The sequence below is a fragment of the Nelusetta ayraudi genome, unplaced genomic scaffold, assembly GCF_046127955.1.
Source record: "Nelusetta ayraudi isolate G7.1 ecotype Tasmania unplaced genomic scaffold, CSIRO-AGI_Nayr_v1 ptg000002l, whole genome shotgun sequence".
NCBI lineage: Eukaryota > Metazoa > Chordata > Actinopteri > Tetraodontiformes > Monacanthidae > Nelusetta > Nelusetta ayraudi.
The window spans coordinates 3,030,001-3,055,208 of NW_027466052.1; the positions used below are offsets into that span (position 1 = coordinate 3,030,001).

The following is a 25,208-nucleotide window of genomic DNA, read 5'->3' on the forward strand; positions in this document are numbered from 1 at the left end:
CCGTCCTTCAGGGCTCCCTGAATACCTACCGCTTCTGCGACAACGTGTGGACGTTCGTCCTGAACGACGTGGAGTTCAGAGAGGTGACCGACCTCGTCAAGGTGGACAAGGTGAAGATTGTGGCCTGTGACGGGAAGAGCGAATCCACACAGAGCAAGCTGGATAAATAGTGAGTTGTGTGTTTGTGTTTGTGTTTGTGTGTGCGTGTGCGTGTGTTTTCACCTCAAAGCTTATGTTGTCTTTTTTTTTCTTTTTGTTTCTGCAGATTCCTCACAGCAACCGAGACAGAAGGACCTGGACTGTACATATAATTTATTACAGCAGAGTCGTGTTTGTGTGTGTGTGTGTGTGTGTGTGCGCGCGCTTGTGTGTGTGCGTGCGTGCGTGTGTGTCGGAGCGGACCAGTCACAGTACCTGTAACAAATTTTCTTTTCTTCCTAAAATCAGTTTTCCGGAGGTTTGTTTTGAATTTTGTGTTGTTTTTGGAGCAGAAACATCATCATAATAAAAAAAAAAATATTTAAACACTGTGCTTTTATGAAGTGTGTGGTTGCACTAAGGGAGGATTGATGGCGTCACCTGGGGTGAACCACAACATTTTTTTAAAAATGATTTTATCAACAGGAAATGTCTTGTACAGATTAAAGTGCTTTGAAAAGATTAACAATTTGTTCCTTTGCTCATCACAAACAAAACGCTGTGAACATTTTGCTGGTGTGTGTGTGTGTGTGTGTGTGTGTGTGTGTGTGTGTGTGTGTGTGTGTGTGTGTGTGTGTGTGTGTGTGTGTGTGTGTGTGTGTGTGCTAGACAAAATAAGCCTCAGAGTAGAACCACATCCACTCCTCAGTACTGTGTGAGCTTCAGGCCCAGTGGATTGACCTCAGTTCCAAAGCTGAATGGGCTGATGGGAAATCCAGTGCAGTCGGAGGGGCTGATGTGGAACTATCTGCTCGGTGTGAGTGTGAGAAGGAGGAGGCAAAGCTACAGCACAAATGACGCTGGGGAAATAAAACTCTTGGGGTAATTTTATGGTCTTTTTTTTTGAAAGATTAGAAAGAGTCCAGCACTTAAAAAATCTTCAATAGAAAGATTTATTCTGAACCGCGTTTCAGGTCACAGTCGTCCTCTCAGCCGTTTGACAGGCATTTCTTTTTGTGTTGTGGTCTATGGGAAAAAAGCTTTATGGGCCAGATGGGGTTTTTGGCCGCAGTACCTCGAGTGGCCACTGGTAAAGAATCGTTGTGCCTCCATATTGCCAGTCCAATACTGTACATCCACAATGGTGTCACACTGACAAAGCCTTAAAGCGACAGTGACCCTGAAGTCAAGCCTCTTGTCTCCTGTTGCCTCCTTTGCCTCTAATATAAAAGCTCAACTAATATAAAAGTTCACATGTAGAAAGAGTTTAAGAAGAGTTTGAGACAGTATATAAAAAAAAGAAAAAAGCACCAGGTGGGGGCGCCGATCCTCAGCTCAGGAAGCGCTGGCAGGCCTTCTTCCAGCGGCAGGACGTGCACCACCGCTCCCGCTGCTCGATGCCGTAAACCCTCCGACACTTCTTGGCTTCGCCGCGGAGCCTCCTGCCAGGTGAAGACACAAAGGAGGCGGTTGTGATGCCGCCATCTGGCGCGGTGGGGCGGAGGTGCAATGCAAACTGAGTCGTCGCTGTGTTTGTAGCAGTGGCGTAGTCGATATGACACGCAGGTGTACGCCGTATAACCACTAGAAAAGCTTCCAAATTGCCGTACAAACACCACAAGTCAGAGTGCACTGCTCACCTGGGCGTTACTTTGCAACTGACCTGCAAGGGGCGCTGCTGTGCTGCTGGAGCCACTGGTCTTCTGCCAGGATGGAGCGCGGCCTGGAGGCCTGGCCCTGCAGAAGGGGAGGAGGAGGGGCAAGATGAAGGGGGAGAGCGGGGTGGATAGAGGATCCATGATTTATCATCACATCATTTACAACTTGAAGAATCAGCCTGCCTTGGCCTTCATCAGCCTGCAGGTGGCAGCACCGCACGCCACAAGATGGAAGAGAAACACGTCGCTAACGTGTGGGACTCAACCATCTGCTGAGCGCGAAATATAAATATTGAATATTAATTATATTGAATATAATTACACTTGGGGCCACATTTGGCCCACGGGCCAGAGTTTGACACCTTCTTCATTTCTAAAACAAAATCAGTGTGTCGATCCCCACCTGGTAGGAGTGCTCTGATTGGACCTGCCAGGAGGCGCCAAGGGAGGAGGGGGCCGAGCGACTCAAGGCGGGTGAGGGAGGCCGAGTGCTTGGAGGGGAGGAGAGACGGGCGGGGCTACAGGGCAGAGGAAGTGGAGGGGGCGGCGGTGACTCCCATTGGCTGGCCTCTGTGTAGTAGAAGTCCTCCTCGCTGCGCTGGCGGTCGCTGAAAAGTAACCACCAGTTTGACTCACATTTACAAAGGAAGATGTTTCAAGGTTAAGGCAGTAGCGTCATCGTTCACTGTTGTATCTGGAGGAAGATTTTTTTTTCAATAAATATCAATGTTGGCCTGCGACTTTGTCCATTTTGGCCCCACTGTGTATTTAAGTTTGACACCTCTGTTGTAAGACTTTAAGACTTTGATGTTTTAATATGCTGTGTTTAATAAGTTGTAGCCACGCCCACAACTTTGCGGCCATTTGGACATTGCTGCCGATTTACACCAACATAAAAATACATTTTTAGTCTTTCTGCAACCATTGTGGGGTGCCCCCCGCTGGCCAAGCCAGAGAATGCAGGTTTTTAGAAACTCTGCATTCGCCCCCTTCCTTACAACGGGAAGCTCGCCCATCTGTTCTCTTTTCTACAGCCAACAATCTCTGAGCAGCAGCATGAGCGCCTAGTCTCACCCACTCAAGTGCGTGATCCGGATGTGACGTCTGATCCCGACGATGGTGGTCAGCGCCTTGTCGCAGCTGGGCCACAGACATCGGTAGTTTGAGTTCTGTGCAGGGAAACACGACGTCAGCCCTGACCGCCACCCGTACGTCCATCCAGTGGTGCAGTGTACGTTATACGCAGGTATACGCCATATAACCACGGTAAAGGGTTTCAAACTACCATACAACCACTAAGAAATCCCTAAAGGTATTTATCAATATGGGTTTTTGTACAGGACGTCCACTTTTCCCATTTAAAAATGTGATTAAAAGGATGTTTTACGTTCTGTTTGAGAGTCGGCGATTGCTTTTGTGTACATTTGGAGAAATTATTTGCACCACTTTATGCACTTGATTGTGACGTTTAATGAAGTGTTTATTCATTAAACACCTTTTTAATGAATAAATAAGTGTTAGTTATTTATTCATTTTTTTCTTTATTTTAACAAATTTGTCTTGTGACTGCTGTTCGTCAGTTGATTAAAGTCTAGCTATAAATGATCATGTGTTGCTTACATTTACATTTAGACAACACATAACCAGTCTTTTATGATTTCACTTATATGTGGATGCTGGATACTTATTGCATTACTGACCAAGGCCACGCTGTGTGTACCCACTAGAATAAACTAGACTACACAACATGCGTCCATCCGTCCGTCTGTCCCGCTCACCTTCCGCTTGTGCGCCGCTGGCTCATTCAACGGCACCAGTACCGGCTCCGCGTCCAGGCCGTCGTCAGGGGGCGTGGCCGGGCTTCCGGTGCCGTGCCAGCCGCTCCAGCAGCCGCTGCTGCTGCTGCTGCTGCCTCCGTGAGAGAGCTCGCTGCCCCCGCAGTCTATTGGTGGAACTGCACGGAGGGAGACCGTGGACTTAAGATTCATGTTGTTGTGCTGTTGCTGAAAGTTCTCATGTGTTGCCATTAATTGGCCTGGTACAAAATTGATGATGATAATAATAATAATAATAATAATAATAATAATAATAATAATAATAATAATAATAATAATGCACTTTCCATTTATTGTCATTTGCACCGCGAACCTGTCGTTTCACTGTGCTGCATCTTCTGTAAATATTTGCAGTTATCATACAACTCATCTATTTTATATTATGTTATTTATGGTAACCATACCTGACTGCTATAATTTCGTTGTATTTCTTGACAATAAAAATGTATTTATCTATCTATAACTATAACTATACAGTATGAACATGACAGTTATCCCAAAATAGTTGTGGGTGTTTGTTTTAGTTGTACACGTTGCTCAGCCATTGTTCTCTCATGTCTCCCGTATTGTGTGACTGCTGGCCATACCTGCGGCGTCCATGTGTGCGGGTCCGTGCAGCAGGGGGCTGCCAGACAGGCTGCTGAGGACCATCGCCACCATCAGCTCATCCACGTCCACCTCCGCCTCACGGCTCCGCCCCCTGCTGAGGCAGCACACACACCTGCGGTTAGAGGAACGTGCACGGTGGAGTGGGGCTGAGACCCCCGTGACGGACAGAGAGGAAGTCCCACCTCCGTCCGGGGACGTCGATGGAGGCGGAGGCGGGTCTCTCGCTGGGTGGTGGTAGCTCGCTGATCACAGCTGCAGGTTCAAATCCTCCTCCTCCTCCTCCTCCTCGCCCTCCTCCCCCTCCATGCTGGAGACACAGCTTGGAGACAGAAAAATAACAGACTTGACTCAGATTGGCTGGCACCGCTGTCAGTCACATCAGACTGAGACTGGGATTCATTTGCGCGGTGAAACATTTTCTATCTTTGCAACACCCTGAATGTTTATTTATTGGCCTGAGTGTCTTTTATTCTCAGTGTTTTTAGCCAAGAATTACCTCGACAGAAATTTTGTTAAATAAACAGTCGTGAATCACGAATCAGTCACATCAAACCCCGCCCCTCCGCGCCCCCAGGTGAAGGCCAGCTCACTCACCTTCAGGACGGGGTGACCTTTGACCCTGGAACTGCCGGGCTGCCTGGCCCCAGTGGCCCAGGCGGCACTGCCCTCAGCGGGGTGCCGGCCTGTCGGAGCTCCTCCCGCTGGGTAGGGGGCGCTGAGAGGGGATCGCTTCCCCAGCCGCGGTTTGGGCCACATGTCCCGAGCACGACACAGAAGCAGGTGGCTTCACACCTGGAGCAACATGATGACCAGAGAAGAGGGAGTGATGACCTCACCAACAGGCCACGCCCCCCCCCCCGGTCCCTTCATACCTCCACACCTACCTGAACTGAAACATTCACACATATCTGTTATACATGGCCATTCACTCATTCCCATAAGGACAATAGGTGTAACTGAGGGCAAACTGCCTGATAACCTGTGGCACTTTCTATTTATTGTCATTTACTTTTCTTGTTACATTTGCACTGTGAACCTCTCGTTGCACTATGTTGCATCATCTCTCAATATTTGTAGTTATTATACCTCTCATCTATTTTGTCAACTTTATTTTATTCATGGTAACACCAAACCTTACTGCTATAGAATAGAATAGAATGCCTTTATTAATTCCACATTGGGGAAATTTGGTACAGTGCAAAGATGGAAAATTATATTCATTTGAAAGAAAAAAACAATTTACAACTTATCAACAGTTGGATTATTTACAGCTGCAAACTGATTTTGTATATCATGTACAATGACAATAAAAAAACTATCTATCTATCTATCTATCTATCTATCTGTCTAGTTCGTCACTAAGTCAGTCACACTCAAACTCTCTCTCTCTCACACACACACACACACACACACACACACACACACATACAAAGTGGGAAGTAGAGTAACACACCTGCAGGCCCTGGCGACGACGACGGCAACAACGGCAGCACCTCCGGCTCACACTGCTGCCAATGCATAAAGTGACTGTGTGTGTGTGTGTGTGTGTGAGAGAGAGAGAGAGAGAGTGTGTGTGTGTGTACAGTGTTGCTGCTATGCCCAGTGCGGTCAGAGTGGGAGGAGCCTGGCAACAACCCGACTGGATCACATGATCCAAGTGGAGGGGAGTTTTCTTCCTTCTCTCTCTCTCACTCTCTCTCTCTTCTTGGCACAGCTCCGGCTTTTCCCAGCAGCCCTTGCATGTGGCAGCTCCTCCTCTCGGCTCGTAGTAAACAAGGCGCCACGTGGGAAGGAGCGGCCCGCAGCTGATTGGCAGAGCCCGACACGCCCCTCCCACCCCCAGCCTGTTCACAGACTGCTCACAGTAACACACTTGTGTGGGGAGGTGCACGTAGCGTCCTGGAGCTGCAGTGACACTCGTGAGCTACGTGCCGGCACAATGTCCTCGATGACGTGTCACCCACTTCCTGTCCACATTGCACTGCCGCTGACGCACTGGCACCGCACGTACTGCACGTTTTACTGTAGGGGGTGGTGGAGGAGCAGGGGAAGTACAAGGAGGAGGAGGAGCAAGAGGAGGAGAGGGGAGAGAAGGAGGAGGAGGAGCCTGGTAGCTCAGCCAGTTAGAAGATTCCGAAACATTTTAGTGACACAGAAATTTGGCACAAAAAACAAAATAAATCTAGAGTTTCACTGTTTCCTTCTTCTGTTCAAAGCCACAGTCGTAAAGTTTTAGGGTCACTCCCTCTAAATCGCCAGCTCCGCGCACTCTCTCATCCAGTGGTGGCTGTCCACCTCCAAAGTGCTGGAGATGAATAAACCAATTAGGGGCACACTAACACAAAGTGTTGCTGTATCCAAACATTGTGGTGACCCAAAATCAGACACAGTTTCTCACATCCACATCACCTCCTCTTGGCCATACTGCTGCCAGCCACCAGGGGGCAGTGGAGGGCCCACCATCGGCTCCCTTGTTGAAACCAGAAGCTCCGCCTAACTTTTTGCTCATGGCAGTCTGTGGCTACAGACTGATGCAACTGCCTGGAAAGCCGGTTGACGTGATGAACGGGGCATTTTCAGTGCAGCCACACACACACACACACACACACACACACACACACACACACACACACACACACACACACACACACACACACACACAAAAGCACGCGCACAATGACAGACAACAGATTTACTGGCATTTAAAGGTCTCTCTTTTTCTCTCTCTCCAAATGTTTTATTTAAAAAGTATTGCAGTTGATCAGATACACTCTAGCGCCACCATCAGTCCATCCCATCATCATGATGTATGTCAGCCCCCCCGAACAGACCCTGCAGCATTAAAATCAAAGATCCCACAGACAGATCGAATGTAAAAGTGTTAAATTAGCTCCTAAAAATGTTGGCACAAATCTGAAGTAGCTGTTAAATTCATTTTTTTTAAAGAATAGTTTGGTAAATGTTTACATCATCAGGGATTCACAATGATAGGATAAACAACTGTGATCCGGGCAAACTGTAGCTGAAGCTACATTAGCTGTGTTTTCCCATCATGCAACAGCTGCAACAGTGAGGAACGTGTCTGTGGGGTCACATGACAGGAAACATGCCCAGTTCACTGATCTGCTTCTTTTCCCATTAGCCATGCTGGGATGAGTCCCTCCCTGCCCCCTCCAACCCGGGCCTCCTCACTTGGCTCCGCCCTCTCGATGACCTCCAGGCTCCTCCCATCGCCGCCCTTCCGTAATGACTTGGTAGATGTGGATGGAGCCTTCGGGGGCGGGGATGCACTTGTCTGAACACAAGAGAACATGTGACTTCAGCAAACGCCCTGGTTTCCTTCGACACCCTCCGCACTTCCTGTTTCCTGTTTAACGCTAATGAGGCAACAGCAGGTCAGTGGGCGTGTCCTGGAACACGCGCTCACTTCCTGTGTTGAGTGCCAATCTGGAGTTTTTTCACTTCCTCACCGCTACGTACTGGTGACGACGGAGACGTCTTAGTCAACGAGCGCATTGGTGTCAAACTCAATACATAATCACTACTTGAGCTGCCTGCCGCTGTTACACAGCACATACTGATACTACAAATCCTAGAATGCACTGCTGGTATTTTGACAGACCATTTGTACTAACAGACTTAAATTCATGTTTTTCTTGCCACTCCAAGGCACGTGCCTTCATGGTTGCACATTGATTGAAGGATATTATTACGTGATGTTTTTTTTAGCATCAAGCTAACCATTGGTTCGCCATCCAACAATGCTGTTGGGTGTTCAAATAAGTAAAAACCCTACGTTAAAAACTGAATATTTTATGTGAAATTTCAATGCTTAAATTTATACGTCATGTTTTTGCCAGTATATGCCGCTAACTTCAGCTGACTTCCCAGGATCCTACGATGCTTTGCAGCAACACGCAAAGCATCATGGGATACCGAAGGAAGCAAAGGATAGTAGCGGTGTATCCTTGGAATCGGCTAAAAGTAGGGTGCATTGCAAGTACGCATTTGGAGCGTCCTTCGGATTTTCCGGAATTGGGACAAGCCTTCGCGCTGTGCTATGACGCAACTGGCCTTGAAATGCAGCCTTGGAAGGATGCAGACCCTGAATTGAGACACAGCCAAAGAAACTGTCTGACATTTCCACGACTCCTGTGTGTCAAAAGGGGAGGTTGCAATGTGCTCATTGCCACCAAGTGGTCAGGGCTGTGAATTGCAATCTGTCAAAATTACCGATGGCCTTCGGATTTTTCCGTCACCGTTAAAAAAATAAAATATTCTGTTAACTCGACCTATGGCCTCCACGTGTCCTTTGTCAGGTGTCGGATCAGTCACTGAAGCTCAGGCTGGAAGGGCTCTGGGTGTCACGCATAAGAGCTGTGTTTTCTTTGTCGCAAAAAGAGAAATGAGGACGTATTTTAAAAACCGCTCGGCCCACCACAACGCTCCAACCACTGGCCCGGGCCAGTGCAAACCCCTGCTGGTGGTTTGCACTGTGGTGTCGCTCTCATATCTTCCCATGGAAGGCGAGGCTGCAGCGCCCTCGTGGGGCTACGGCAGGAAACTGCAGAAACCAAGCCATCATTTGAGAAGACCCTGAATGTGCTTTCAACAAGTGGAAACAGTGGAAAACACAGTACCGTGGTGAGCAGGATTGGACTCAGGTGTGGACGTCACAGCAGCTCCACTGCTGTTCTGAAGGTCTGAGGACACACACACACACACACACACACACACACACACACACACACACACACAGAGTTATAGTGAAATGTGTTATAATTAGGACTGTCAAACGATACATTTTTTTAATCGTGATTAAAGAAAACAACAAAAAAAACAGACGCCGAGACGACCGCTGCACGGCGCGAGTCAGCTGCAGAAGTGCGAGCCGTGTTCTGGATTTTATTTAAATAATTGCGATTAAAGTGTTACGTAAACTGACAGCCCTAGTTATAGTGGATGTGTGGTTGTGAGGACACTTTAAAGAAGCAGGAAGTGGAAAACTGCCACAGACAAGATGACGTGACAACGATGGTGTCACACACCTATGTGACTCACCACTGTGCTTGCCTGGCTTCCCCAGGTGGCTCCTCCAGGGAGGCGCTGGGTTTTCTTCAAGCACAAGAGAGAGAGACAGAGAGAGAGCAGAGAGAGAGACAGAGAGACAGAGACAGAGAGAGGAGAGAGAGAGTGACAGAGAGAGAGAGAGAGAGAGGAGAGAGAGAGACAGAGAGAGAGACAGAGAGAGAGAGGAGAGAGAGAGTGACAGAGACAGATAGAGAGAGAGAGAGAGGGGAGAGAGAGAGACAGAGACAGACAGAGAGAGAGGAGAGAGAGAGACAGAGAGAGAGAGGAGAGAGAGAGACAGAGACAGACAGAGAGAGAGAGAGAGAGACAGAGAGAGAGAGAGGAGAGAGAGAGACAGAGACAGATAGAGAGAGAGAGAGAGGAGGGAGAGACAGGGAGAGAGACAGAGAGAGAGACAGAGAGAGAGAGAGAGAGATGTGCTTTTGTTTGCATGTTGACCAGCAGGGAGCGATTGTTCAACTGCATCCACAGTGTCACAGTGAGTGAGTGAGTTCCTGTACACTCACCTTCATCCCTTTGGATGTCGGCGATGGCCGGGTTCTCAACTGCCCCCGCAGTCTCCTCCAGTCTCACCTGAGGAAACAAACACCTGCAGGTCACTTCCTGTTCGGCTGCTTCCTGTCCAGACGTCTGGCTGAGGCTGCGGCGGCGGCGGTGGCGTTGTCTCTCACCACCCTGACGAGTCCCGCTGGGTTCCTCTCCGCCTCCTGCGGCTCCCGCAGCTTGAACGAGCGCCTGGGAAAACAGGAGCGGTGTTGACAAGCGACCCCGGTCCCCAGGAAGTCGCCGGGTCCCCGAAGAAACACGGAGCATTGCCACAAAGCAGCGGCAGCATCATTTAGCTTCTCAAGGCTGCTGGCGTCGCCAGGGATTAGTGAGCGGAACCTTTTCACAATCAAACTGTCGCAAACAGGAAGTCGCTGCACCAGGGGCGGGCAAACGTTTTGACCGGTGGGGCCACAATGGGTTCTAAAGTTTGACCGAGGGGCCGGAGCAGGAGCAGATGTATGGAGCTTTTTAGTGACCCACCTCACAGGAGGAAAAGATACATCACAGGATTACGTAGAAAACCTGCTTTGATCTCAATTGAAAATGAACAAAAGCATTACAACAAAAAGCCCCACGGTGACCCGGTGAGTCATGTGACCCGGTGAGTCATGTGACCCGAGTACCCAGGTATGATGTGAGTTGCTGACCTGGTGCAGTCGCTGCACAGGAAAAGGAGGAGCAGAGGCAGGTATAGGAGGAGCAGAGGCAGGAAGTACGACCCCGCGACCTCTGTGCTGACCACAGCCATCGCCGCTGACAGACAGATGGACAGACAGACAGACAGACAGGAAGTAAGGACACCTGTGCATATTCTTCAGTGACTGACTGACGTCTCGACAAGCTAACGTGATTACCGTCCACACCAACAGCGAGGTGCAACTTGCAAACTGCAGGGTGCAGCGTTTGATATAAAAAGTGATACGTTTTTGTTTTTTTTAATCCTTTACAGTCCAAAAACTGCTGTTTAGTAGTAGTAGAAAGTAGAAAGTGGCTCTTTGTTCTACGATGAACCTGACGAGTAGTTCAGTCCCATTAAACAACAACATTAACAACCCAGAAATGACAGAAACAGACAAAATTTCCAGCAGTTTCATTCTGTGCCGAAGCAACAAAATGATGTTTTCATAAACTACGTATGTGTGGGCTGTTTGTCTTCACTTTGTCAACACAGCAGGGGAGGGGCAGCCGACTCTCTCCCCACCCCAGTTTCAGTAGAACCCAGAGATCCTCTGGTCAGTCATGTCTGTTGTGAGCACCCAGACAGAAACCTTATTTATAATTATTATTATTATTATTATTATTATTATTATTATTATTATTATTATCATTATTATTATTATTTTCAGTCTTTGCCGCTGCGCTAGTTTGACGCACACCTGTTAGCAGGCAAGCCTGTTTGGCCCGAGGGACTGAAAGCAGATGACGTTAGCCTGTGTCGGCTGCTGCGAGCTAGCGAGCTAGTAATACTGTAGTGCATGGCATTAGCTTAGAGGACACAAGCTTGTGTTCTGCATCAATCGATGAGGTTGAAAGGAAATTAGCCGCTAGCAGCCGGGGTCGGCTACCACTCAACCAGGGGTGGGCAAACCGTTTGACTGGTGGGCCACAATAGGTTCTAAAATTTGACAGATGTAAATATGTATGAGGGATATGTGGAAAACATATCATGGAGGTTTCATGTCAAATGACAGTGAACAAAAGCAAAGTTAGAACAAAATATCAGTCTTTGAAGCTCCACAGTATTTAGTTCTTTCTTGAAAACATTGAAAAATTGATGAAGTGCAGCTAATTTATGACTTACTTACTATAATTTCTTAAAGTTCAGCGGGCCGGATTGAAAAGCTTTAATGGGCCATATATTGCCCCTGCGCCATAGTTTGTCCATGCCTGCTCTAGACTACTACCTACCTACTACTACTACCACTAGACAGCATTAGCAAACATTAGCATCTACCTGTAGAGCATGTACGCTGCAAATTCCGGCGTTAGTTTGCTGGCTGAGCACATTACCTGGTTGTAGATGGTGCTAGCTAGTTAGCAGCAGAGGAACAGTTATTAGCCATCTAGAACCACGCCCAGCTCACCGTGGGACCGGTTTCCCCAGTGGCTTTAAGCAGCAATTGATCTTTATATCAATATCACTAATTAATGCAAATATTTATTCAGGGCGGAGCCACACAACTGCAGTCTATTGCTGTTAAAATGTGTTAAACTTGTGTTTTTAACGTGTGTGTCTTCCCGCAGCGCATTGCGCTATTTTCGCCACCGTGACAGCTTTCTGATGCGTTTTAACTGAAACGGTGAGTTTGTTTTGTCAGTTTATGTCAGCAACATATCAAAAGGACTGAAACACAGACAGGCTGAGCACACACAGGGAAACGCCTGCTTCTTAAAGTCGCACACACACACCTGTCATTGCCACAAACTACAGCGTCATCATTGGAAGTTGTTGAGTTTGGTCACAGAAAGCTTAGAATAGAATAGAACACCTTTATTAATTCCAGGTTGGGGGGAATTTGCAGAATTACAGCAACAAAAAGTAGTGCAAAAAGAAGGAAAAGCACAATCAAGATTGCTAGCTTAGCCTCGCTCATCGTAAATAATAAATATATATACAATATATTAATTATTATTATTATTATAATCTAAAAAAAAAAAGAAGTTTCACGGCGCTCAAAGTGAACAACAGTGAGTTTACCTGCAGCGATGTTGCGACGTTGTTGTTGTTGTTGATGATGTTGTTGTTGACGTTGCGACGTCAGACAACGTCAACCCAGTTTCCCGCCTCCTGGTCTCTGCGGCGGCCGCTGCGAACCTCGACCTCTTGCCGTCACAGAGCTCGGAACTTCAACAACTCTTTGACGCAGAGCTCTGTGTATGTTTGCGCTCCGCTAGAGATCTTGCTGGTGGAGGAGGAGGAGGAGGCTCTGCCTCACTCGTCAGAGGCTCCGCCCCCGTAAACTGAAACAAACTTAAGGTTATTTACATACCCGGTTGTCTGAGTGATGTGAGTGAGTTGTCTCTGCACGGATGCGCACCCCCTCAGAAGCATCAATCCCATGACACCAATCCTGATTGGCTGTTGAAAGCTAGCATAAATGCCACCTGTGGACGTTCCCGCCTCGTTTTGAATAAGCGCCTCCTCTCACTCGTCCGAGCCAGAGGGGTTGCTTGGCGAGACATCTCACTGGTGTTACTCAGAGAAGCGGGGTTTCTGTAAATACGCTACAGTTCTCTTTCCTGATATTCGCTCCATGTCTCACTATGGGATATGGCAGAACCCCCTTATTGCCAGACAAGCTTGTCTATTGTCCACCAACCGTCCAACGGGGTAGCCCAGGGCGGGGGGGTCGGGGGGTGGGCAAACTACGGCCCGGTGGCCAAATGTTAAGCTTTTTAATATGGCCCGCTGAACTTGTAGAAATGGTGTTAACAGGAAGTAAGTCACCAAATAGTTGTGATTCATCCATGTTTTCAAATCAAATTTCATTTTTAATTTTAATTTCAATAAAGAGCAAAATATTTTGTTGTAATGCTTTTGTTCACTCTCAATTGACATTAAAGCACATTTTCTTTCTGCATATTGTAGTGGGGGGAGGTCGATTGATTCATTTCATCGATCAAACTCAGTGGGCTCCACTGCCCGTTCTGCTCCGTCCTGCAGGGGGCTCCACTGGCGTTTTGGCATCAGAGTAGAGTCTTCCTTCCTAACCAGTTGTAATGTTGGTGATCAAGCCAATTACAACTGGTTACGAGGAAGGAAAAACTGCTTGGCTGGTCCAAAAAGAAAAATCGCAGAAATTACAATCTCGGGTCTGAGGATGAGCCAGTTGAGATTGGGCAAAAGTTAAAATGAAAAATAATGGTCACTGGATGAGTTTCTTAAATTGGCCTTTTGCCAGAAATGAGGAAAAATTAAATTGACGAAAAATGAGGATAAAGAAAAATGACGAAGACAGAAAGAAATAGAAAGACGACACTCAGAGACAACACTCAGCAAAACTTAAACTAACTCTGAGACAAAGGAACTGAGTTCACTGGTAATAACTTGGAGAGGAGGGCGGTCCTTTGAACTCCAAGAACCAATGAGAAGGCTGCACATAAACGCGTATCAGCGTGTTTTCTGACACATTGTGATTAAAAGGATGTTTCATGTTGTGATCACGGTGGCGCAGTGGTTACCGCTGTCGCCTCACGGCAAGAAGGTCGTGGGTTCGATTCCGGGGCCTGGACCTGGGACCTTTCTCTGTGTGGAGTTTGTATGTTCTCCCTGTGTCTGCGTGGGTTCTCTCCAGGTTCTCCGGCTTCCTCCCACACTCCAAAAACATGCATGTGAGGTCAATTGAAGACTCTAAATTGTCCGTAGGTGTGCATGTGAGTGTGAATGGTTGTTTGTCTCTATGTGGCCCTGCGATGAACTGGCAGGGTCCAGGGTGTCACCCTGCCTTCGCCCTAAGACAGCTGGGAGAGGCTCCAGCAGACCCCCGTGACCCTGAATAGGAATAAGCGGGTATAGAAGATGAATGAATGAAGTTTGTTAAGTATTTATTCACTTTTTCTTTATTTTAAAAAGACAGAGTATGGCCCACTAGAATAATCTAGACTACACCACCGCATGTAAGGTGACACGCACATTTCCTCTTCTAGTGCCGCTCTCGCTGCTCCACTTCAGCTCCGCACCGCCGCCGCTCCCTCCTGGCGGCAAGCGCTGTCACTGCACTGGCCAGCGGCAGGCAGAGGAAGAAGGAGAGGCTGGCCAGCAGGAGGCGCTGCTCCCCGAACTCTCTGACGACGGTTGGCCGGCGCCGCAGGAAGTCCAGGCACAGTGCCTCCTGCTGGGCCAGCGTGGCCACGGCCAGCAGGAGGCCGGAGAGCTGGCGGCTGTGGCCCGCCAGGTCGAACGTGCCGGGAGAGAAGCACTCGGGGACGGGACAGCAGGAGAAGAAGGCCGACAGCAGGGATAGCGCCACCTGGTGGGCGCAGGGGGCGACATGGTCAAATACTGTGGGGCTTCAAAGACACAGATTTGGTTGTAACTTTGCTTTAGTTCATTATCGACAGACATTAAAGTCATTGTGCTCCAACCAGTCAAAAGCTATGCCCACCCCTGAGCTAAAGTGTCAACATTATCAGGTCGCTCATTAGTACAATGCGTCTACTCAGAGTGCTAGTAGAGAGGAGTGCCACCTGCAGGACGTGCAGCTGCAGCACAGAGTCACTTGACCACCGTCGCGCGGCGAGGCGGTGGGCCACGGGGCTCCAGACCAGCATCTTGGCCATGCCCACTGCGAGTACCCGACACGCCGTCCTGCGGGGCGGGCAGCAGGGGGCGCAGCAGAGCCAGGCGAGGAGGGCGGCGGCCGGCAGGAACCCCTGGTGACATCACAGCCATCAATTAGCTTAGCAATTGTCGGCCTGTGTCGGATGCACTCACCCCGGACTAGCAGGGAGTGACTCTAGCTAGTAGGGAGGGAGTGACTCTAGCAAGTAGGGAGGGAGTGGCTTTAGCTAGTAGGGAGGGAGTGACTTTAGCAAGTAGGGAGGGAGTGGCTTTAGCTAGTAGGGAGGGAGTGACTTTAGCAAGTAGGGAGGGAGTGACTCTAGCAAGTAGGGAGGGAGTGGCTTTAGCTAGTAGGGAGGGAGTGACTTTAGCAAGTAGGGAGGGAGTGGCTTTAGCTAGTAGGGAGGGAGTGACTTTAGCAAGTAGGGAGGGAGTGGCTTTAGCAAGTAGGGAGGGAGTGGCTTTAGCTAGTAGGGAGGGAGTGACTCTAGCAAGTAGGGAGGGAGTGGCTTTAGCTAGTAGGGAGGGAGTGACTTTAGCAAGTAGGGAGGGAGTGGCTTTAGCTAGTAGGGAGTGAGTGACTCTAGCAAGTAGGGAGTGAGTGACTCTAGCAAGTAGGGAGGGAGTGACTTTAGCTAGTAGGGAGGGAGTGACTCTAGCAAGTAGGGAGGGAGTGGCTTTAGCTAGTAGGGAGGGAGTGACTCTAGCAAGTAGGGAGGGAGTGACTTTAGCTAGTAGGGAGTGAATGACTCTAGCAAGTAGGGAGTGAGTGACTCTAGCAAGTAGGGAGGGAGTGACTTTAGCTAGTAGGGAGGGAGTGACTCTAGCAAGTAGGGAGGGAGTGACTTTAGCTAGTAGGGAGGGAGTGGCTTTAGCTAGTAGGGAGGGAGTGGCTTTAGCTAGTAGATTCAAACTTTAGCCACTAGGGAGGGAAGAAGTCAAAAAAGTCGGCGGCGAACCCCTGGTGACATCACCATCGTCAGTTAGCTTGATAATTGTCAACGGGTGTCGGATGGAAGCGCACCTTGGACTCACCTGTCCCAGTGTGCTCTGCGCCCAGGCGGAATTGGCGGCGTAGAGGTGCAGCGCCAGGGCACCGCCGTACAGGTGGGCTGCCGCGCCCGCGCGGCTCAGGGGGCGGAGCCAGCAACGCATCTGCCACGAGTGTGGCCGTAGCAAGATGGCGGCGGCGCTGCGACACACAACCAGGTTACTGACTGACGAAGGAGCCCGACTAAAGGTTGGGTGGAAACTCTAAATGGACCGCAGTTGCGTGTGTAAGTGTGAATGGTTGTTTGTCTCTGTATGGACCTCCCTTCTGCTCAGCTCACCTGCAGCTCAGGTGGGTGACGGCTGAGGACGTGTAGAGAACCAGAGGCAGCGAGGCCGCGTCCAGAGTCAAGCCCCAGCCTTCGGGTCCCCGCCACCGGAACCCCAGCAGAAGTCCCTGAGGAGGTCAGAGGTCAGAGGTCAGAGCTGCCGGCTCACCCGGCTACCCTTTCGGCAAGAACCAGCAGGAAGTTGAGCGCCTACTAACCCCCCCCTGCAGGAAGGCAAAGGTCAGGAAGCGGGCAACCGCGCAGGCGGCGGCCAGCAGGAGGCACCAGACGCTCAGGCTCTGGTTGTGGAGCTGCAGGAGGCCCAGGACGTAGCGGCGCCACGGCTGACCAACCACACGGTACCCAGACAAGACGTGGCGCCGGCGGAGCTGCGGCAGCACCTCGGCATCCCGGACGGTCGGAGGGAGGGAGGGCAGGAGGCGGAGCAGCGGCAGCCGAGGAGGAGGAGGGAGGGCCAGAGACACCCCGGGCATCATGGGAAGCTTGACCCCTCCGTTGTCTTGTTGAAGCTGAAAACGTTAAAAGCGAAAGCCCACTGGCTGCTACGTTGTTAGCCACTTAGCTTAGCATGCGACTTCGTCAGTGGCGTACAGCCACACAAATAAAATAAAATAAATAAATTGAAGTGTAAAACAATAATATCTAGCAGACATGCACTGAAATAAACTTAAGGACACAGTCAGGATGGACAGGTTGGAAGTCAGGAATCTCCAGCTTTACTTCCTGTTTACCAAAAACCACCAAACACAGAAAACCAGGACAAAAACCTGACCTGCTGCCGCTGAGACTGCGTCGTTAGCACTGTTAGCAGCAGCTAAAGTCCTGTAGCCACACACACACACACACACACACACATACACACACACACACACACACACACACACACACACACACACACACACACACACACACACACTGAAAATGCTCTTGTTCTCAGCTAATTTGATCTGTATCAAGTATCATGTGCCCATCTGACTGCTGACACTAATTTGGAGGTCTGGCTCTTGTCTGCACTGCTGGGAATGTTAGCTGGCAGGGACAGACTTTAGCGAGCAGGGACAGACTTTAGCTGGCAGGGACAGACTCAAAGGTTGAGTGTGTAATATGTCAAAAAAATTGTAAATTGTAGAAAAATGTAAGAAAAACACAGCGACATCAAGTGGTAACATATTAGATTGCAGCGTTCTTTCACTTCAGTCCCTTTAGGGACTCCGTACCTTCCCTCTCCTGAACTTGCCAGTAAACTATGGGTGCCCGTGAGCACAAACTTGGATATCTTGTCCACCTTCTTCTGTGTTGGTTTATTTGAGGATGCGAGCGTTCACCCTAAATATGAAGCACGCTGCTCGATGCATATTCTTATAAATAAATTAGAACCATTCAAAAAGGGCAGGAAATCTACTTTTATTGATGTTACGTGCTGTATGTTAGGCATTTACCAATAGAACAATCAGAAATGAAGGCGTATGAAGTTTTATACACTGGACCTTTAAGCAAGAGGGTCAGACTTTAGCTCGTAGGGACAGGCTTAAGCTAGTTGGAACAGACTTAAGCTAGTTTGAACAGACTTCAGCTAGTTTGAACAGACTGAAGCAAGTTTGAACAGGCTTAAGCTAGCAGGTCTGGACGATGATCGGCACTTAAGTCGACCTCATTAGAGGAAATTGAACGAAACTTTGGACTGAACAATGATTTAATATGTTTAAATAAGAAACACATTAACATGTCTGCATGTCTCTGATGATGCTGTCCACTGCTTTGGACCGGCGGTTCTGGTTCGGGCCGCTCAGCTCTGATTGACCACAGCCCGGACGCAGGTGCAGCCGACGGCCACGGACCTGTAGGTGGCAGTATAGCAGGGGCTTCTGTTGTTGCGGGTCAAGACCAGAACCGTCTGCCGGATGGGGACGGAGTTGAGCCGGTAGGCGTCCGGCTGTCCGGGCGAGAGGGCGGAGCAGAAGTGGCCGGTGCACTCAGCCTCCCAGATGGTGGACGGGATCTGGTTCGGATTGGTGGAAGTCCTGAAGAAGGCGGAGCCGCACACCCCCCAACCCCCCACGGAGAACACCATCAGATTCAGGACACATGAATACAACAGCTGGAATTAACGAGCCCTCCTACTTTTATCACTCGGCAAACCACAAGCCAACAACGGAACACGTGACGCAGACCGGCCAATCGAGCGACAGGAGGGAGAAACATCTGCTGCGGGTGAGAAGCGCCGTCCTACCGGCAATGTGAACGCATGAAATGTTTTGAATAGAAGACACGGCCAGCAGAGTGAAGGCATCTGGCCATGGTGAGAACGAAACAAAGCTGAATCGCAGCACCGCAGAGAAATGCTACTCATTTTTCTTTAGAACCCCCCCCCCTCAAACATCACCACGGAGCACAAAGCTGCAAAGACTCGCTGGAGCCTGTAAACGCGGAGCAGCTGGCGTTCTCAGCAAAGCATGTGTGATGAGTCGGCTGCAGAAGGAGGGACGATGTTCTGCTCCACTCCTGTGTGGGGTGAGACAGTGCGTCCTCCTCTCTGTTCTGTTCCCCTGTCAGACGCTGCAGTTACCACTTTTCCTCCTGACGACCAGCGCTGACGTGCCGGCCTTGTATGAAGGACTTTTAGTTCTGTCCCATTGTTACAGACAAAAAGTGTTTTGTTTTTGTTTTGTTTTGTTTGTTTGTTTTTTTGGGGGGGGGAATTAAAATTCTGGAAAAATGTCAAGGTGATTGACAGCTGTGGTTATTATGGCCTGTATTGCCCAGCACATGTATGTGAGTGCGAATGGTTGCTTGTCCAGGGTGTCACTGTGCCTTCGCCCTGTGACAGTTCGGAGAGGCTCTACTAGCAGCCCCCCCCCCCATCCCATGACCGTGAGCACAGGAAGAAGCGAGTATTGAAAATCTGGAGGAAGATTTTCTTTTCAATAAATTTCAGTATAGGTCCACCACTTTGTCTAAGTTTTACATTTTGGCTCCACTGTGTATTTGAGATTGACTCTGTGATGTAGACGAATGTGAACAACAAGGTGCCCCCCCCACCCACCTCCATCGCCAGGGTGACAGAGACTGAACGTTGACGTCCCCGTTCCCCTCCACCCAGGACAAGTTGCCCGGGGAGAAGCTGAGTGTGGAGGGGCAGCCGGTGGTGGCGGCGCTGGCGGCCCACAGCGCACTGCAACACACCTGCACGGGGAAACAACAACACACCGCAGCAGGTTGGCAGTCTGCCAGTTGTCGTCAAAAGCACACTCCCAAAACACTTTCACAAGGTTTGTGAAAATAAATGTTGGATCAACACGTTGAAGATGAATTATCATCGTCATCATCGTCATCATCATCATCATCATCATCATCATCATGACCGCGAGGTTTCTTCCATTGTTTCTCTGAATTGTCGACTGCTTTCAGACTTTCTGCCTCCAAATGGAAATTCTGATGGTTTTGACCCCATTAGACAAAACGTGAAACAAAGAGAAGATGAAGTGTGGAGAATTCCTGGTACCGGTTGTGGTTTTCGGTTCTGAAGATGGACTGGAAGGTTGAAGGGAGACCAAGCAGATGCTCACCAGCAGAAGCGCAGCGTTGAACCTCCTCAAATCCATGTCGATGCTCTGGTTTTGCCCTCGACACCGGTCCTGGTCCTGGTCTTGGTCTTGGTCTTTGCCCTGGTGCTGGTCGTGGTGCCGGTCCTGGTGTGCAGTTGCTCTGTGCTGGGCCGCTTTATGAGGGTGCTGAAGTGCTGACGTGTGGCGTTTGAGAGTGGAGGGAGATTCCAGTTATCTGAACTTCCCTCAGTCGGCTCTTCTTTATCAGGCCACTGATAACACTTCAGATCTCTGTCAGACATCTGAAACCACACACTGCTAGACCTTCTCACATTAGCTTAGCTTAGCTTGGCTTGGCTCCGTTGGCAGGGATGCAGTTGCCATCGTCATCCAGGTCTTGATTGATTCTCCAGTGACGAGACCCCTGGTGGTCAGTTTTCACCACCTCAAAGGCTAGTTCAGCTCTTGGATTGAAACAGTCTTGTTGACATCACAAAGGGAGTCCTGTCAAGATTATCAGGTGTATGACCACAAAGCGCCCCCGACCATCCAATCAGGACCTTGTTTGGGTCAGTCATGATGTTCCAGCCACTCCCACTTTATGCTATAAATCCTCCTAACTCCAGTGAAATGCCAACCCCAGCTAAAAATGACCTCTGTTGATGCTAACCTCAACTGACAATGACCTCTGTTAATGCTAACCTCAACTGACAATGACCCCTGGTGACGCTAACCTGAGTTGATGCTAACCCTTGTTGCTGCTTACCCCAGTTGATGCCAACAACAGTTGATACCAACCCCAGTTGATGCTAACCTAAGCTGATGCTAACCTAAGCTGATGCTAACTCCTGTTGATGCTAACAATAGTTGATGCTAACAATAGCTGATACCAACCCCAGTTGATGCTAACCTAAGCTGATGCTAACCTCAAAATGCTATCCCCAGTTGATCCTCACCTCAGATAACGCTAACCCCAATTGATGCTAACCCCAGTTGATCCTCACCTTACATGATGCTAAATCCAGTTTACACTAACCTCAGCTGATGCTAACCCCAGTTGATGCTAACCCCAGTATTAGCTGGTGTGGGACCTTGTGAACTTCCTGCTTCCATGTAAGGAGCTCAGAGAGGAGCAGGCCGCCGTCCCCATGGCTCCACCCCTCAGCGTGATGTCACATCCCTGCCCTCTGTCATGTGGTTGACTGTGAGGTTGGAACTGCCTCAGCAACAGCAGCAGGAGCAGTGCTGACCTGGTTTCACTGAGCCGGAGGAAACCGCAAAGCTAATCCACCTCCGCTGGTTCCCGTCATAGCCATCAGCAAGCCATCAGCACTTTTTCAACACTGTGGGCCTGCACTCAGCGCTGACACCTGCTGGCTAAAATCAGCGCTGCAGCTAATCTGAGCGCACGCCATGAAAACGACAACAATTCTTACCCTTCTTATCACGGACTAACAATTATAATAATAATAATAATAATAATAATAATAATAATAATAATAATTGATTGGATTTATAAATTGCTTTTCAAGGCACGGAAAGCACTTTATTTTGAAGCCATTATTCATTCACACCACATTTACACTGTTGGTGATAAACTACAAGAGTTAGCTAAAGCTGCCCTGAGGCAGGCTGACGGAAGCGTAGCTAGCAGCCAATCTGTGCCAAACGGCCCCCCCGCCCCCGACCACCACCCAACATCCACTCACATTTGTACGAGGCAACGTGTGTTAAGTGTCTCGGCCAAGGACACAACAACAGCAGGGGTTGCAGCAGGATTTGAACGGCCAACCTTTCGGTTATTGGACGACCCGCCCCCCCTCCCGAGCGACAGTCGCACTTCCCATTACGGACTTTCAATATGGACAGCAGCAAAAGCAGTCCCCTATTATGCATTTAAGTCTATTTAAATTCTATAATAACATGAGGTATAATCATCCAATAGCTTCTATTTCAATACATATACCGTGCATCCATGCATCCATGTTGTATACCCTGCTTCCTCCAGCACACCTGCAGACACTGCAGGGGCCTACTGGAGCTTATAAAGCTGTCATGGGGCCAACACATGCATACACATATACGTACGTATTCATATGCATGTCCATATACTTACAAGGCTACTGTCGTTGAAAGTTTGTTTGCTGACGTTAGCCTCCTCAAGAAGCACGCTAATGTCGGCTGTGTGGCCGCTCGAGTGGGCTAGCATTGCATTCCTCCAACGGCCAGCGGCTTCATCACTGTAAAAGTAGGACAACTTGTACGACTCGTCTGTTGTATAGAATGGAATAGAAGGCCTTTATTAATCCTACAGTGGGGAAATGTGCAGAATGTGGTACAAAAAAGATGGAAAATGATATGAAGAAAAAGTGATAATGCAATAGAAATAAAATATTTGTATGGTGAAAGAGGAAAAAGAACGAGATATTTACATTTTATGTTAATGTAACATGTTATGTAACAGTTACAGCTATCTACATACTGACAAATGAATAAAGTCTTTTATTGCACCTCAAAATGTTAAGTTGTTAAGAGGATACATTTTATTGTGTGCAGTTGTACAGCATGATGGCTGTATTTTGTAGCTTAACAGCATTTCATTATTATTATTATTATTAGTAGGCCCACAGTAGTAGTAGTAGTAGTGCTTGAAATCTCTTGACGTTTTAAAGCCGTGATCGCAGATAAACGTAATCAGTCGTTTCTCAGGCTGCAGTTTGATCTTTCTTCTTCTGGCTTTTGCAGCGCTGTATTGAAGTCAGGATGTGAGATGAGAGCAGATGAGATCAGAGGGAGAGATAAAGGAGGGAGACGACGGAAAGAAAAAAAAAAAAACCCGACCAGTGGTTTGTCATCACATCAGAGCCGAGCAGTGAGGTCACCGGGCGGCGGCCTGAAACCCACACACACACCGCACAGCCTCTGTGCACTTACGTGCCGGAAAGTGACTGAAGAATCACTTTCATAATGGCCTTTGAGACACGTCGGGATAAGACAGCTAACAGCTAACTGTGGCTGCTGCTGACTCATTCAAAGCAGCCTTTCAACATGCGGTTTACTGCTAATAGAATTATTGACCGTCGTCAGCGGCGGCGGCAGACCAGCAAACAGCCGCAGTGGGATCTCAGGATCTCACGTCGATGGTCTGGTGGCTGTCTGACCACTAGTGGCCGCTAGATCCTGCGCGCCGGGCCTTTCAACGCTAGCGACGTTGAACGCAGCCTGAATCACCGCCGTCCGTCATCGTCGTCATCAATTAGTCAACGAGCACCGGTGTTTTTTTGTCCACGCCGGTGACTTCATCGCCTCTCAAATCATTTGTGATATTTCAAAAAAAATATATACTTGAAAGAATTAAAAAGTGACTGAACGTGTGACTGAAAAGTGAAGCTTCAGGTGCGTCAACTTCAGGCGTGGGCAAAACTACGGCCCAGGGGCCATAAACTACCTGTTAAACTCTTGAATCCAGCCTGCTGAGCTTGAGGAAATGACATTGATAGTAAGTCAGGAGTAAAATAGCTGGATTTCATCCACTTTTTCCAGTGTTTGAAGAGTCATCTCAATAAAGAGCCAAATACCGTTATACCGTTATACCATTATATCACATGTTTTTTACACATCCCATGATACATTGTTTCCTCTTATGAGGTGGTTCACCAAAACACTCCATTCATCTGCTGCCGCTCCGCCCCCTCTGTCACATTTTAAAACCCATTAAGGCCCACCATTCAAACCGCTGGCCCACCCCCTGTTGGCCCGTTGGCCTGCCTTTAGCTTTTGTCGGTTAGCATCACGACCGACGTGACTTGGAACTCGCTAGTTTGGCCTCCAACTGTTGTGGTTGTCCAAGAGTTTGTAACGGTAGACCCGGTCTGGGTCCTACTGGGAACCAGCAGCACCGATCTGGAGGAGACGGTAGAGCAGGAAGCATCTCCGTGCTGGCGAGCGACGACGAGCCGTCAATCAAACAAGGTCACACGAGTCTAGCCGGCAGCATGGGACGATTGACAAACCAAAAGAGAGAGAGAGAGAGAGAGAGAGAGAAGATGAAGATTTTGTGACAATGCTGCAATCTGGGACAACCTGAGTCACAACATCCTCCAAAACCAGGTCACTTCCTGCATCACATGACCCGCCAGCGCTTGGCAACTCAGCACATCTGAACCCAGCACTCTCACACACACACACACACACACAGACACGCAAACACACACACACACACACACAGACAAACACACACACACAGACTCTCTATCTCACACTATCACACACTCACACACGCACTCTCTCTGATATATAGCACGTATATATATATATATATATATATATATATATATATATATATAGATGTATATATATATATATATATATACATATACATGCTATATATATGCTATATATATCTATATATATGGATATATAGATGTGTATATACATATATATATATATATATATATATATATATATATATATACATATATATATATATGTACATATATATATATATATATATATATATATATACATATATATATATATATATATATACATATATATATATATATATATATATATACATATATACATACATATATACATATATACAGGTACTACCCAGAAAATTAGAATATCCTGAAAAGGTTGCATTATTTCTGCAATTCAACTTCAAAGGTGAATGTGACATATTATATAAAGGAATAATATGCAAATCAATATATTTCAAGTTTTTATTTCTTTGGATTTTGCTGATAAAAAAAACTCAAATTCAGAAACTCAGAAAATTAGTTTGTGGGTTTGTGGTTTCAATAAGCTGAAATTCTTAATCAGCAAAGTTACAACAAGGAACTGCTTGAGATGTCAGTTTGCGTGTAATGGCTCAATAAAGTTTGTAAAATTTCTTCTTTTATGTTAAATTGCAAAAATAAAACAACTTTTACTTGATATTCTAATTTTTGGGGTAGTACCTGTATATAGATAGTCATATATGTTATTCACGGCTAAGCCCTCCGTTTAGATGCTAACTGCATTTCATTGCTCTGTACTTGTGACATTTGCAGGGACAATAAAGTAGAGTAAAACTGAATCTAAATCTAATGAAATCTAAAAACACACACACACACACAATGCAGCGCCACCTGCTGGGCGGCTATAGAAACAACATG

The 25,208-nt window shown here is 48.1% G+C and overlaps 6 protein-coding genes across 7 annotated transcripts in view; 1 reads left to right on the forward strand and 5 right to left on the reverse strand.

Annotated features, from left to right (window-relative positions):
• gtf2a2 (general transcription factor IIA, 2) overlaps positions 1–667 on the forward strand; it is a 1,779-nt gene extending 1,112 nt beyond the window's left edge. The window contains exons 3-4 of the mRNA XM_076014504.1: positions 12–169; positions 266–667. Of these exons, the coding sequence (XP_075870619.1) occupies positions 12–169; position 266 (159 nt within the window). The 3' untranslated portion in view covers positions 267–667. The remainder of the gene's footprint in view (positions 1–11; positions 170–265) is intronic.
• The window catches only part of large2 (LARGE xylosyl- and glucuronyltransferase 2), an 82,809-nt gene that overhangs the window by 15,790 nt on the left and 41,811 nt on the right, over positions 1–25,208 (reverse strand). The gene's annotated exons all lie outside the window — the stretch shown is intronic.
• LOC142880311 (zinc finger protein 395-like) lies at positions 1,078–5,929 on the reverse strand. Of its 2 annotated transcripts, none has more exons than XM_076014172.1 (9): positions 5,674–5,929; positions 4,835–5,020; positions 4,423–4,559; positions 4,219–4,334; positions 3,575–3,750; positions 2,871–2,965; positions 2,200–2,404; positions 1,802–1,875; positions 1,078–1,580 (listed from the first exon to the last, which is right to left on the reverse strand). In XM_076014172.1, the coding sequence occupies exons 1-9, from the start codon at positions 5,758–5,760 to the stop codon at positions 1,469–1,471; spliced, it is 1,188 nt and encodes a 395-aa protein (XP_075870287.1). In that variant the 5' UTR covers positions 5,761–5,929; the 3' UTR covers positions 1,078–1,468. The 2 variants fall into 2 exon arrangements, with proteins under 2 accessions (XP_075870287.1, XP_075870370.1); XM_076014255.1 differs by having other exon boundaries at positions 4,219–4,331; positions 5,674–5,927.
• LOC142880420 (uncharacterized) lies at positions 6,959–12,743 on the reverse strand. Its single transcript, XM_076014378.1, has 7 exons — positions 12,579–12,743; positions 10,528–10,633; positions 10,003–10,066; positions 9,838–9,904; positions 9,302–9,355; positions 8,881–8,943; positions 6,959–7,535 (listed from the first exon to the last, which is right to left on the reverse strand). Exons 2-7 carry the CDS (start codon positions 10,626–10,628, stop codon positions 7,429–7,431), a joined length of 456 nt encoding a protein of 151 aa, XP_075870493.1. The 5' UTR covers positions 10,629–10,633; positions 12,579–12,743; the 3' UTR covers positions 6,959–7,428.
• Positions 14,513–17,337, reverse strand: LOC142887706 (membrane progestin receptor beta-like). Its single transcript, XM_076025535.1, has 5 exons — positions 16,699–17,337; positions 16,493–16,608; positions 16,197–16,353; positions 15,068–15,253; positions 14,513–14,850 (listed from the first exon to the last, which is right to left on the reverse strand). The coding sequence occupies exons 1-5, from the start codon at positions 16,975–16,977 to the stop codon at positions 14,524–14,526; spliced, it is 1,065 nt and encodes a 354-aa protein (XP_075881650.1). The 5' UTR covers positions 16,978–17,337; the 3' UTR covers positions 14,513–14,523.
• On the reverse strand, positions 18,229–20,397 carry il17a/f2 (interleukin 17a/f2). The gene is made up of 3 exons (XM_076025548.1): positions 20,068–20,397; positions 19,545–19,684; positions 18,229–18,522 (listed from the first exon to the last, which is right to left on the reverse strand). The coding sequence occupies exons 1-3, from the start codon at positions 20,101–20,103 to the stop codon at positions 18,288–18,290; spliced, it is 411 nt and encodes a 136-aa protein (XP_075881663.1). The 5' UTR covers positions 20,104–20,397; the 3' UTR covers positions 18,229–18,287.

What these genes read in the sequence shown, in the direction of transcription:
- LOC142880311 (XM_076014172.1), bottom strand. Translation starts at nt 5,760, where the DNA reads ATGCATTGGCAGCAGTGTGAGCCGGAGGTGCTGCCGTTGTTGCCGTCG. An exon ending in CGGATCACGCACTTGAGTGG is followed by an intron (nt 2,405 to 2,870) that starts GTGAGACTAGGC and finishes GTTACTTTTCAG; the next exon opens with CGACCGCCAGCGCAGCGAGG. An exon ending in CACAGCAGCGCCCCTTGCAG is followed by an intron (nt 1,581 to 1,801) that starts GTCAGTTGCAAA and finishes TTCACCTGGCAG; the next exon opens with GAGGCTCCGCGGCGAAGCCA.
- LOC142880420 (XM_076014378.1), bottom strand. Translation starts at nt 10,628, where the DNA reads ATGGCTGTGGTCAGCACAGAGGTCGCGGGGTCGTACTTCCTGCCTCTG. An exon ending in CGACATCCAAAGGGATGAAG is followed by an intron (nt 9,356 to 9,837) that starts GTGAGTGTACAG and finishes TTGTGCTTGAAG; the next exon opens with AAAACCCAGCGCCTCCCTGG. An exon ending in GAAGCCAGGCAAGCACAGTG is followed by an intron (nt 8,944 to 9,301) that starts GTGAGTCACATA and finishes GTGTGTCCTCAG; the next exon opens with ACCTTCAGAACAGCAGTGGA.
- LOC142887706 (XM_076025535.1), bottom strand. Translation starts at nt 16,977, where the DNA reads ATGATGCCCGGGGTGTCTCTGGCCCTCCCTCCTCCTCCTCGGCTGCCG. An exon ending in CGCAGAGCACACTGGGACAG is followed by an intron (nt 15,254 to 16,196) that starts GTGAGTCCAAGG and finishes TGATGTCACCAG; the next exon opens with GGGTTCCTGCCGGCCGCCGC. An exon ending in TGCAGCTGCACGTCCTGCAG is followed by an intron (nt 14,851 to 15,067) that starts GTGGCACTCCTC and finishes TGCGCCCACCAG; the next exon opens with GTGGCGCTATCCCTGCTGTC.
- il17a/f2 (XM_076025548.1), bottom strand. Translation starts at nt 20,103, where the DNA reads ATGGATTTGAGGAGGTTCAACGCTGCGCTTCTGCTG. An exon ending in TCAACGCTGCGCTTCTGCTG is followed by an intron (nt 19,685 to 20,067) that starts GTGAGCATCTGC and finishes TTCCCCGTGCAG; the next exon opens with GTGTGTTGCAGTGCGCTGTG. An exon ending in CTGTCACCCTGGCGATGGAG is followed by an intron (nt 18,523 to 19,544) that starts GTGGGTGGGGGG and finishes CGCCTTCTTCAG; the next exon opens with GACTTCCACCAATCCGAACC.